Consider the following 12014-nt stretch of genomic DNA (forward strand, 5'->3'; position numbering starts at 1 on the left):
GCATCCTCTTGCACGTGTTTTTACTCGACTAGCCTGCGGGATGCATCCTCTCGCACGTGTTTTTGCTCGACTAGCCTGCGGGATGCATCCTCTCGCACGTGTTTTTGCTCGACTAGGCATGCGCATCCCAAAAAACATGCGCATGCGCATCCCACAAAACCTGCGCATGCGCATCCCACAAAACCTCGCACGTGTTTTTACTCGACTAGCCTGCGGGATGCATCCTCTCGCACGTGTTTTTACTCGACTAGCCTGCGGGATGCATCCTCTCGCACGTGTTTTTACTCGACTAGCCTGCGGGATGCATCCTCTCGCACGTGTTTTTACTCGACTAGCCTGCAGGATGCATCCTCTCAACACGTGTTTTTACTCGACTAGCCTGCGGGATGCATCCTCTCGCACGTGTTTTTGCTCGACTAGCCTGCGGGATGCATACTCTCGCACGTGTTTTTGCTCGACTAGCCTGCGGGATGCATCCTCTCGCACGTGTTTTTGCTCGACTAGCCTGCGGGATGCATCCTCTCGCACGTGTTTTTACTCGAGTAGCCTGCGGGATGCATCCTCTCGCACGTGTTTTTGCTCGACTAGCCTGCGGGATGCATCCTCTTGCACGTGTTTTTACTCGACTAGCCTGCGGGATGCATCCTCTCGCACGTGTTTTTACTCGACTAGCCTGCGGGATGCATCCTCTCGCACGTGTTTTTACTCGACTAGCCTGCGGGATGCATCCTCTCGCACGTGTTTTTGCTCGACTAGCCTGCGGGATGCATCCTCTCGCACGTGTTTTTGCTCGACTAGGCATGCGCATCCCAAAAAACCTGCGCATGCGCATCCCAAAAAACCTGCGCATGCGCATCCCACAAAACCTGCGCATGCGCATCCCACAAAACCTCGCACGTGTTTTTACTCGACTAGCCTGCGGGATGCATCCTCTCGCACGTGTTTTTGCTCGACTAGCCTGCGGGATGCATCCTCTCGCACGTGTTTTTACTCGACTAGCCTGCGGGATGCATCCTCTCGCACGTGTTTTTACTCGACTACCCTGCGGGATGCATCCTCTCGCACGTGTTTTTGCTCGACTAGCCATGCGCATCCCACAAAACCTGCGCATGCGCATCCCACAAAACCTCGCACGTGTTTTTACTCGACTAGCCTGCGGGATGCATCCTCTCGCACGTGTTTTTACTCGACTAGCCTGCAGGATGCATCCTCTCGCACGTGTTTTTACTCGACTAGCCTGCGGGATGCATCCTCTCGCACGTGTTTTTACTCGACTAGCCTGCGGGATGCATTCTCTCGCACGTGTTTTTGCTCGACTAGCCTGCGGGATGCATCCTCTCGCACGTGTTTTTGCTCGACTAGCCTGCGGGATGCATCCTCTCGCACGTGTTTTTACTCGACTACCCTGCAGGATGCATCCTCTCGCACGTGTTTTTGCTCGACTAGCCATGCGCATCCCAAAAAACCTGCGCATGCGCATCCCAAAAAACCTGCGCATGCGCATCCCAAAAAACCTGCGCATGCGTATCCCACAAAACCTCGCACGTGTTTTTACTCGACTAGCCTGCGGGATGCATCCTCTCGCACGTGTTTTTACTCGACTAGCCTGCGGGATGCATCCTCTCGCACGTGTTTTTGCTCGACTAGCCTGCGGGATGCATCCTCTCGCACGTGTTTTTGCTCGACTAGCCATGCGCATCCCAAAAAACCTGCGCATGCGCATCCCAAAAAACCTGCGCATGCGCATCCCACAAAACCTCGCACGTGTTTTTACTCGACTAGCCTGCGGGATGCATCCTCTCGCACGTGTTTTTACTCGACTAGCCTGCGGGAAGCATCCTCTTGCACGTGTTTTTACTCGACTAGCCTGCGGGATGCATCCTCTCGCACGTGTTTTTGCTCGACTAGCCTGCGGGATGCATCCTCTCGCACGTGTTTTTGCTCGACTAGGCATGCGCATCCCAAAAAACATGCGCATGCGCATCCCACAAAACCTGCGCATGCGCATCCCACAAAACCTCGCACGTGTTTTTACTCGACTAGCCTGCGGGATGCATCCTCTCGCACGTGTTTTTACTCGACTAGCCTGCGGGATGCATCCTCTCGCACGTGTTTTTACTCGACTAGCCTGCGGGATGCATCCTCTCGCACGTGTTTTTACTCGACTAGCCTGCAGGATGCATCCTCTCGCACGTGTTTTTACTCGACTAGCCTGCGGGATGCATCCTCTCGCACGTGTTTTTGCTCGACTAGCCTGCGGGATGCATACTCTCGCACGTGTTTTTGCTCGACTAGCCTGCGGGATGCATCCTCTCGCACGTGTTTTTGCTCGACTACCCTGCGGGATGCATCCTCTCGCACGTGTTTTTACTCGAGTAGCCTGCGGGATGCATCCTCTCGCACGTGTTTTTGCTCGACTAGCCTGCGGGATGCATCCTCTTGCACGTGTTTTTACTCGACTAGCCTGCGGGATGCATCCTCTCGCACGTGTTTTTACTCGACTAGCCTGCGGGATGCATCCTCTCGCACGTGTTTTTACTCGACTAGCCTGCGGGATGCATCCTCTCGCACGTGTTTTTGCTCGACTAGCCTGCGGGATGCATCCTCTCGCACGTGTTTTTACTCGACTAGCCTGCGGGATGCATCCTCTCGCACGTGTTTTTACTCGACTACCCTGCGGGATGCATCCTCTCGCACGTGTTTTTGCTCGACTAGCCATGCGCATCCCACAAAACCTGCGCATGCGCATCCCACAAAACCTCGCACGTGTTTTTACTCGACTAGCCTGCGGGATGCATCCTCTCGCACGTGTTTTTACTCGACTAGCCTGCAGGATGCATCCTCTCGCACGTGTTTTTACTCGACTAGCCTGCGGGATGCATCCTCTCGCACGTGTTTTTACTCGACTAGCCTGCGGGATGCATTCTCTCGCACGTGTTTTTGCTCGACTAGCCTGCGGGATGCATCCTCTCGCACGTGTTTTTGCTCGACTAGCCTGCGGGATGCATCCTCTCGCACGTGTTTTTACTCGACTACCCTGCAGGATGCATCCTCTCGCACGTGTTTTTGCTCGACTAGCCATGCGCATCCCAAAAAACCTGCGCATGCGCATCCCAAAAAACCTGCGCATGCGTATCCCACAAAACCTCGCACGTGTTTTTACTCGACTAGCCTGCGGGATGCATCCTCTCGCACGTGTTTTTACTCGACTAGCCTGCGGGATGCATCCTCTCGCACGTGTTTTTGCTCGACTAGCCTGCGGGATGCATCCTCTCGCACGTGTTTTTGCTCGACTAGCCATGCGCATCCCAAAAAACCTGCGCATGCGCATCCCAAAAAACCTGCGCATGCGCATCCCACAAAACCTCGCACGTGTTTTTACTCGACTAGCCTGCGGGATGCATCCTCTCGCACGTGTTTTTACTCGACTTGCCTGCGGGAAGCATCCTCTTGCACGTGTTTTTACTCGACTAGCCTGCGGGATGCATCCTCTCGCACGTGTTTTTGCTCGACTAGCCTGCGGGATGCATCCTCTCGCACGTGTTTTTGCTCGACTAGGCATGCGCATCCCAAAAAACATGCGCATGCGCATCCCACAAAACCTGCGCATGCGCATCCCACAAAACCTCGCACGTGTTTTTACTCGACTAGCCTGCGGGATGCATCCTCTCGCACGTGTTTTTACTCGACTAGCCTGCGGGATGCATCCTCTCGCACGTGTTTTTACTCGACTAGCCTGCGGGATGCATCCTCTCGCACGTGTTTTTACTCGACTAGCCTGCAGGATGCATCCTCTCGCACGTGTTTTTACTCGACTAGCCTGCGGGATGCATCCTCTCGCACGTGTTTTTGCTCGACTAGCCTGCGGGATGCATACTCTCGCACGTGTTTTTGCTCGACTAGCCTGCGGGATGCATCCTCTCGCACGTGTTTTTGCTCGACTAGCCTGCGGGATGCATCCTCTCGCACGTGTTTTTACTCGAGTAGCCTGCGGGATGCATCCTCTCGCACGTGTTTTTGCTCGACTAGCCTGCGGGATGCATCCTCTTGCACGTGTTTTTACTCGACTAGCCTGCGGGATGCATCCTCTCGCACGTGTTTTTACTCGACTAGCCTGCGGGATGCATCCTCTCGCACGTGTTTTTACTCGACTAGCCTGCGGGATGCATCCTCTCGCACGTGTTTTTGCTCGACTAGCCTGCGGGATGCATCCTCTCGCACGTGTTTTTGCTCGACTAGGCATGCGCATCCCAAAAAACCTGCGCATGCGCATCCCAAAAAACCTGCGCATGCGCATCCCACAAAACCTGCGCATGCGCATCCCACAAAACCTCGCACGTGTTTTTACTCGACTAGCCTGCGGGATGCATCCTCTCGCACGTGTTTTTGCTCGACTAGCCTGCGGGATGCATCCTCTCGCACGTGTTTTTACTCGACTAGCCTGCGGGATGCATCCTCTCGCACGTGTTTTTACTCGACTACCCTGCGGGATGCATCCTCTCGCACGTGTTTTTGCTCGACTAGCCATGCGCATCCCACAAAACCTGCGCATGCGCATTCCACAAAACCTCGCACGTGTTTTTACTCGACTAGCCAGCGGGATGCATCCTCTCGCACGTGTTTTTACTCGACTAGTGTTACACGAACCCTTTAGGGAACTGAGGATCCGTGAACGATAAATGCGTTGGACTCGCGTGAAGAAGGACAGGAGAAAATTCGGTCGGAGATTGGATATTCGTGAGAGGTTTCAGTCAATCGTTCCACCCGCGTGTTACGGTTCACAAAACAAGCACTTTATTGTTGCTGAGGCTACGGACGCACTTTAACCCGAAAGAACAGAGCTCGCAGGGGAGATTATTCTACGTGTTTCTCGCAGAGGAGATTATCGGTCGTTTTTGAAACTTGCTCGTAGCTATTATATAATTCGCGTGTGTACTCGCAGAGGAGGTTACAACGGAACGCGCCTTCAAACTGGCTGGGGGTCCTATTTACCGGTAATCGGTGGATTCCCCCACCGTACACACATACGGGAGCTCGCTTCGAGGTGAAGACTCGCCGCGGTGCTGTAGGGACGACGAGGGGGGTGGTCGCGGCGCTGAATCATACGAAACTGTATCGTTCGCGTTTAACAAACCGCCCGCCTTGCGCGGTCGCGCAACAGAAACGGATAATCTATATATCTCGAAGAGCTCCCCATACATACGTACACATACACACACATACTAACTATTTACAATATTTACAATGTTTCGGATGACGACACCTGGGCCGACGGCCGGCCGCGACTGTTATGTCACGTAGGTCGTGACGTCGCACGCTCGACAACATTATTCGGGGGGTGCCTTCAGTTGTTTACTGGTAACTGGCAGACACGAGTGATGGGTCGTTTATATGTTGAGGACGCGGTCTTAACCTCCACCACTCGTACGTGGCCGTCTTTACCTGGGAACGTTTTTACGACCCTCCCTAATTCCCATTTGTTAGGAGGTAGTAGGGGGTTGTCCAAGAGGACTACCGCTCCTACAGTCAGATCCTTTTGTTCAGTTTGCCATTTGTACCGCGACTGCAGTTCCTGCAAGTACTCGCGGGACCATACGCGCCACAGCAGTTCGTGGAATTTTTGCACTTGTTGCCATCGTGATAAGTGCGTTGTCGGCTCGTCAATCACGGGAGGAACCGGACGTGAAATCAGCGGACTACCGGTTAAAAAGTGCCCTGGCGTAAGGATTTCAAGACACTCTGGGTCGTCGCGCACCCGAGTAATCGGACGCGAGTTTAACGTGGCTTCCACCTTGCAAAGCAGTGTGGACATCTCTTCGGAGGTTGACGCGAACGACCCCATGATACGACGAAGATGATGCTTGGTTGACCGGACTGCGGCTTCCTGCATTCCTCCGTGATGAGGAGCGCCCGGGGGATAGAACTTCCACTGAATAAGAAGAGTGGAGCATCGATTTTTCAATTCCGGCGAATTTGTGACTTCGACGAAGTGTCGAGCGAGTTCGTTGGACGCGCCTACGAAATTCGTGCCATTGTCGCTAGTGATCGTCTGAGGAACACCACGTCTGGACGTGAAGCGGTCGAAGGCTGCGAGGAAGGCAGCCGTGGAGCAATCATCAACCAACTCTAAATGGACCGCGTGAGTAGCAAAACAGATAAATACTGCAATGTATTTTTTATAAGTTCGCTTTCCGCGCCCGGGTGCGTCTCGTACTTGGTAGGGACCGGCGTAATCGACTCCAATGTGAGAGAATGGAGGGGACGGACGGCAACGTGACGTCACGAGGTCTTGCATTACCTGCGTTGCAGTTTCCGCCCGCCAACGCGCGCATTTGACGCACTTATGAATCACGCGACGGACCGAATTACGCAACCCTAGGATCCAATATTTTTGTCTTGTTGTGTACGTCGTGATTTGATTTCCGCCATGCAAGGAGAGAAGATGCGATTCCCGAATAATGAGGTCGGAAACGTGATGTTTCGGCAATATCGCGGGGTGCTTCGTTTCCCAAGGCAGAAAGGAGTTTCTGAGCCTCCCGCCTACGCGTACGACTCCGCATTGGTCGATGAAAGGGCTGAGCGGCAAAAGCGACGAGCCACTGGTCAACGGTTTGTTCCGCGCGAACGCGGCGATTTCGGTTGCGAACGAGCTGCGTTGGATTATTCGCAGTATTGTTATTTCCGAATCGCGTAGCTCCGAGACGGTGAGGAACGAGGGGGGCGCGGTGCTTGTTTGCTTTCGCACCGTGTTTATAAATCGCCGCACGTGACAGAATACGCGGATTAGGCGTTGCCAGCTAGAGAAGCGAGACAGAGCATCCCAATCTTTGATTGTGACCGTATTATGTACGGCGGTTTTACATTTTTCCTCCTCCGTTTCGTAGGTCTGCTGAACGGGCCAGTCTTCTTCGTCCCTCTTCAACCACGATGGACCCTCGATCCACAGCGTCGATGACAGCAGTGCTTCTGCACTTACACCACGCGAATTCAGGTCTGCAGGATTGTAGTGCGTCGGCACGTGTCTCCAGACGGCATTCGGCAGTGTGGAGTGGATCTTGGACGTCCTGTTGGCCACCATGGTCTTCCAAGCTGCTGGGTGTTTCCGCAACCATGCGAGGACAATCGTGGAGTCCGTCCAGCAAACTGTCTTCGTTACCGGTATCCCGATCGAGTGGGTCACGTGAGCGGCCAATTCAGTTAGCATGACGGCTCCGTTTAACTCGAGGATAGGGATAGAGACAGTTTTTATTGGAGCTACTCGCGATTTAGCTGTGAGCAGCGTGGTATGCGTTTCGCCGGTGAGCGACGTTACGCGGGCGTAAATCGCGCATGAAAAGGCGGCACGAGATGCGTCGCTGAATCCATGTAGTTGGATTTCGAGTGAGTCAGGGGCGTACTGGATCCACCGCGGGACCCTCATTGCGGTTAAAGCACGCCAGTCCATACAGAAGAGGTTCCAGGTTTCGCGGGTGTCGTCCGATACGCAGTCATCCCAGCTGATTCGTTCGAGCCATTGTTGCTGCATCAAGATTTTGGCTCGAACAACAATTGGAGACAACCATCCTAGAGGGTCGAACAACGTCGCAATCTCCGAGAGCAATTCGCGCTTGCTCATCTTCTCCTTTCTGACCGCCAGTTTTTGTAAGTCAAAATAGAACGTGTCGTCCGAGGGGATCCACCTGATTCCGAGGACTTTGAGTTCCGAAGCATTGAATATTCGCAGATCCACCGCGTGTGAATGTGTGGCTGCGGGAATATTTCGCAGGGATTCGGCATCGTTGCCCGCCCATTTTCGCAGATTGAATCCGCCTCGAGACAACAGCTGACAGACTTGTATTCTAGTCTGTTCGAGCAGCTGTTTGTCCGGCGCGCCCATGAATACGTCGTCGACATAAACACTGTTGCGAAGAATCGGGGACGCGAGGGGGTATTCCGAACCTTCCAACTTGTTTACTTCTTGTATAACGCGCATCGAGAGGTACGGGGCGCAGGCGGTTCCGTAGGTTACCGTATTCAATTCGAACGTCTCGAGATTACCGGTAGATTCGCTTCTCCACAAGATGCATTGATATTTGCGATCTTGTGGGTGGATGAGAATTTGACGGAACATTTTCTCAATGTCCGCCACTAGAACATATTTGTGGATTCGCCACGCTAATAAGATGTGAGTGATATCTAACTGTAACTTCGGACCAGTAAGTAGGATGTCGTTTAAGGAGTATCCGCTAGACGTTTGGCTCGACGCATTAAAAACGACTCGGAGCTTTGTAGTCAAGCTTTCCTCTCGGAGAACGGCGCGATGTGGAATGTAATTCCTGGAACGGTCGACGCCATCGAGACGGTTCATGTGGCCGAGCGACTCATACTCGCGGATGAACGCATTATATTCGCATTTTACCGCCTCGTTTTCGCGTAGTTTCCGGGTCAGACGTGCCAGTGACGCGGTGGCTCCTCGGAGTGAATCTCCGAGGAAGTCCTCGGGGACCGACTTGAGAAACGGTAACCGCACCACGAATCTGCCGGTAGCGTCGCGCGAGTAGGTTTTTTCGAAGTGCCGCTCGCATTCTATTTCCAAGGGAGTGAGGATACGCGTTTCAGGGACCGCTTCCGTTTCCCAAAAACGAGTTAACGCACGTTCGAGTGGATCCGTGATTGTCCCGTGATGCGTGGTAACCGCGACGCGATGGTTTTCCGGGGTGTTGATGCATCCGGACAAGATCCAACCGAATACCGTATTTTGCGCAATCGGTCCTTGGTTACTGGGGAGTCGAACGCCAGGTCGTAGAATTTGCGCGAAGATATCCGCGCCTAGGAGCAATTCGATACGTTGCTTTGATGCGGGCTCGGGGTCCGCGAGCGCGAGATCGAACAGGGCGCTGTAATTTTCCATCTGGATCGCCGGCGGCGCGTACTGCGTTATACCGCGCACTATGAACGCACGGGTTAACAGTGCTGGTGACTCCTGTTTGGACGAACCTATCTGCAGTTGCACACTATAATCAATGGTGCTTGTTCGTTCGCCGCCGAGACCAGTCACGGAAATCGGTGCTCGGACTTTTTGTAAACGTAGCTGCTGTACAAGATTGGTGGACACGAACGAGGATTGAGACCCCTGGTCTAATAGCGCGCGGGCTAATCGCGACTGACCGTTGGGCGCGAAAACTTTGACCATTGCGGTAGCCAGTAGGACAGTCTGAATGCCATTCGGACTGGCTTCGGCGAAATGTGTCGCAACGTTACTACCGATTTCTTCTGAATTCACGGGCCGCGCAGGGGCTTGAGCCGATAACGGTGTCTGAAGAGTGGTAGACGCGTCTAATCTCGAGGGCTGGACCGAAGATGCATGGTTTCGGTAACCACTCGTTTTGGGTCTGCTGAGGGCCCTGGATTCTCCGCGGTGCAGCAATGTGTGGTGCTTTTCACCACACTGTCTACACACGTTTGTGCTCGGGCAATTCGACACGGTGTGATTCGCGCCGAGGCAATTTATGCACGCGTGTTGACTTTTCAGCGTCTCGAAGCGCGCTAGTGGCGAGAGGCTACGGAACATGCTACAGTCGCGGGGTACGTGCGCTTCTTTGCAAAGAAAGCAAGTAGGAGACGGCCTACTTTCTTCAATCACGTGCGCGTTCGTTTTTTGTCGTAACGGTTTCGCAGGACCCGCGGAGGATTGTAGTTGTTGCGTCGGTTGATTGGACATCTTAACCGCCGCGGTTTGTTCTAAAACAAACTTTTCCATCGCCGCGTATGTTGGGTAGGTTCGTGCATCTCCGAGGGTTTTGTTCCACTCCGTTTCTAATTCGCGGTCGAACTTGCTCGAAACGAAATAAACGAGATGATCCTCTTTCGTGCCTCTACCTAACTTGTACAACGCCTCGAGGGTGTTACGATAATGAATCGTGAACTGATTCAGCGAGTCGAGCTGCGACAATTTGATCGATTTCAAGGAATAAAGTTTTTGCATCAGCGTATGTACAATGACTCGTTCGTTATCGTAAATTTCCTTGAGACGTGTCCAGCCGATCTGGAAGTTCGCGTCCGTTACATCGAGGTGCTGTATCGATTCTAGTGCTTCGCCCGACAATGCGCTAAGCAAGTACTGCAATCGTTCTGAGCCCGTCAAGGTTTCGTTTACAATTACCGCGGAATTGAATCGCGATTCGAACGATTTCCAACGCGTGTAATCGCCGTCAAATTTCGGGAGTTCGATCCGGGGTAATTTAACATGCGCGGGACGAGTTACCATGCTAGCTGGAAACGCCATAGATGAATTCGCCGCAGGGGGTGTGATGGGGGGGCGTAGATGGGCCAGCTGCTCCCGTAGGTAGGACCAGCCATCAAGGTACGCGTCCTCCATCCGATCCATTGTTCCGGCCTTGAAGTAAGGTAGGTCTTCTTTCGTCCGGTCCGCTTTCCGGTACGCTTGGAGGTACCCGTTGAAAGAAGTAATCTGGGTCCAGGTCTCCTGATACATGGTCAGCCTGGTGTCCAGATACTCCACGGTGTAGTTGTCGACCCCTTTTTTCTTCGTATTCGCCAATATTTTCGTGAGTTGAGCAAACGCCTGTGTTTGCCGCTCCAGCACCGCTTCGAAGGTCTCCGTGACACTTGTATTCATGTTCACAGCGTGTTTTTACTTTGAAAGTCACGAGACCCGACACGAACGTTTGAAATGGACGGTTGGTTTCGCCTCTAACGTTTTCCGAACGATCCAGGTTTCTTCACTAATCCGGCTCGAAGGACCAAAAACTGTTACACGAACCCTTTAGGGAACTGAGGATCCGTGAACGATAAATGCGTTGGACTCGCGTGAAGAAGGACAGGAGAAAATTCGGTCGGAGATTGGATATTCGTGAGAGGTTTCAGTCAATCGTTCCACCCGCGTGTTACGGTTCACAAAACAAGCACTTTATTGTTGCTGAGGCTACGGACGCACTTTAACCCGAAAGAACAGAGCTCGCAGGGGAGATTATTCTACGTGTTTCTCGTCTGCAGGATGCATCCTCTCGCACGTGTTTTTACTCGACTAGCCTGCGGGATGCATCCTCTCGCACGTGTTTTTACTCGACTAGCCTGCGGGATGCATTCTCTCGCACGTGTTTTTGCTCGACTAGCCTGCGGGATGCATCCTCTCGCACGTGTTTTTACTCGACTAGCCTGCGGGATGCATCCTCTCGCACGTGTTTTTACTCGACTACCCTGCAGGATGCATCCTCTCGCACGTGTTTTTGCTCGACTAGCCATGCGCATCCCAAAAAACCTGCGCATGCGCATCCCAAAAAACCTGCGCATGCGCATCCCAAAAAACCTGCGCATGCGTATCCCACAAAACCTCGCACGTGTTTTTACTCGACTAGCCTGCGGGATGCATCCTCTCGCACGTGTTTTTACTCGACTAGCCTGCGGGATGCATCCTCTCGCACGTGTTTTTGCTCGACTAGCCTGCGGGATGCATCCTCTCGCACGTGTTTTTGCTCGACTAGCCATGCGCATCCCAAAAAACCTGCGCATGCGCATCCCAAAAAACCTGCGCATGCGCATCCCACAAAACCTCGCACGTGTTTTTACTCGACTAGCCTGCGGGATGCATCCTCTCGCACGTGTTTTTACTCGACTAGCCTGCGGGAAGCATCCTCTTGCACGTGTTTTTACTCGACTAGCCTGCGGGATGCATCCTCTCGCACGTGTTTTTGCTCGACTAGCCTGCGGGATGCATCCTCTCGCACGTGTTTGTGCTCGACTAGCCTACGGGATGCATCCTCTCGCACGTGTTTTTACTTGACTAGCCTGCGGGATGCATCCTCTCGCACGTGTTTTTGCTCGACTAGCCTGCGGGATGCATCCTCTCGCACGTGTTTTTGCTCGACTAGCCTGCGGGATGCATCCTCTCGCACGTGTTTTTGCTCGACTAGCCTGCGGGATGCATCCTCTCGCACGTGTTTTTGCTCGACTAGCCTGCGGGATGCATCCTCTCGCACGTGTTTTTACTCGACTAGCCTGCGGGATGCATCCTC

General features: G+C 53.3%; 1 protein-coding gene across 1 annotated transcript; it reads right to left on the bottom strand.

The window, feature by feature from the left end:
- Nucleotides 1-5344: 5344 nt before the first annotated feature.
- On the bottom strand, nucleotides 5345-10618 carry LOC143220176 (uncharacterized). The gene has a single exon (XM_076445891.1). It carries the CDS (start codon nucleotides 10616-10618, stop codon nucleotides 5345-5347), a length of 5274 nt encoding a protein of 1757 aa, XP_076302006.1.
- Nucleotides 10619-12014: the final 1396 nt, after the last annotated feature.

This window comes from Lasioglossum baleicum, unplaced genomic scaffold (assembly GCF_051020765.1).
Source record: "Lasioglossum baleicum unplaced genomic scaffold, iyLasBale1 scaffold0324, whole genome shotgun sequence".
Classification (NCBI taxonomy): Eukaryota; Metazoa; Arthropoda; class Insecta; order Hymenoptera; family Halictidae; genus Lasioglossum; species Lasioglossum baleicum.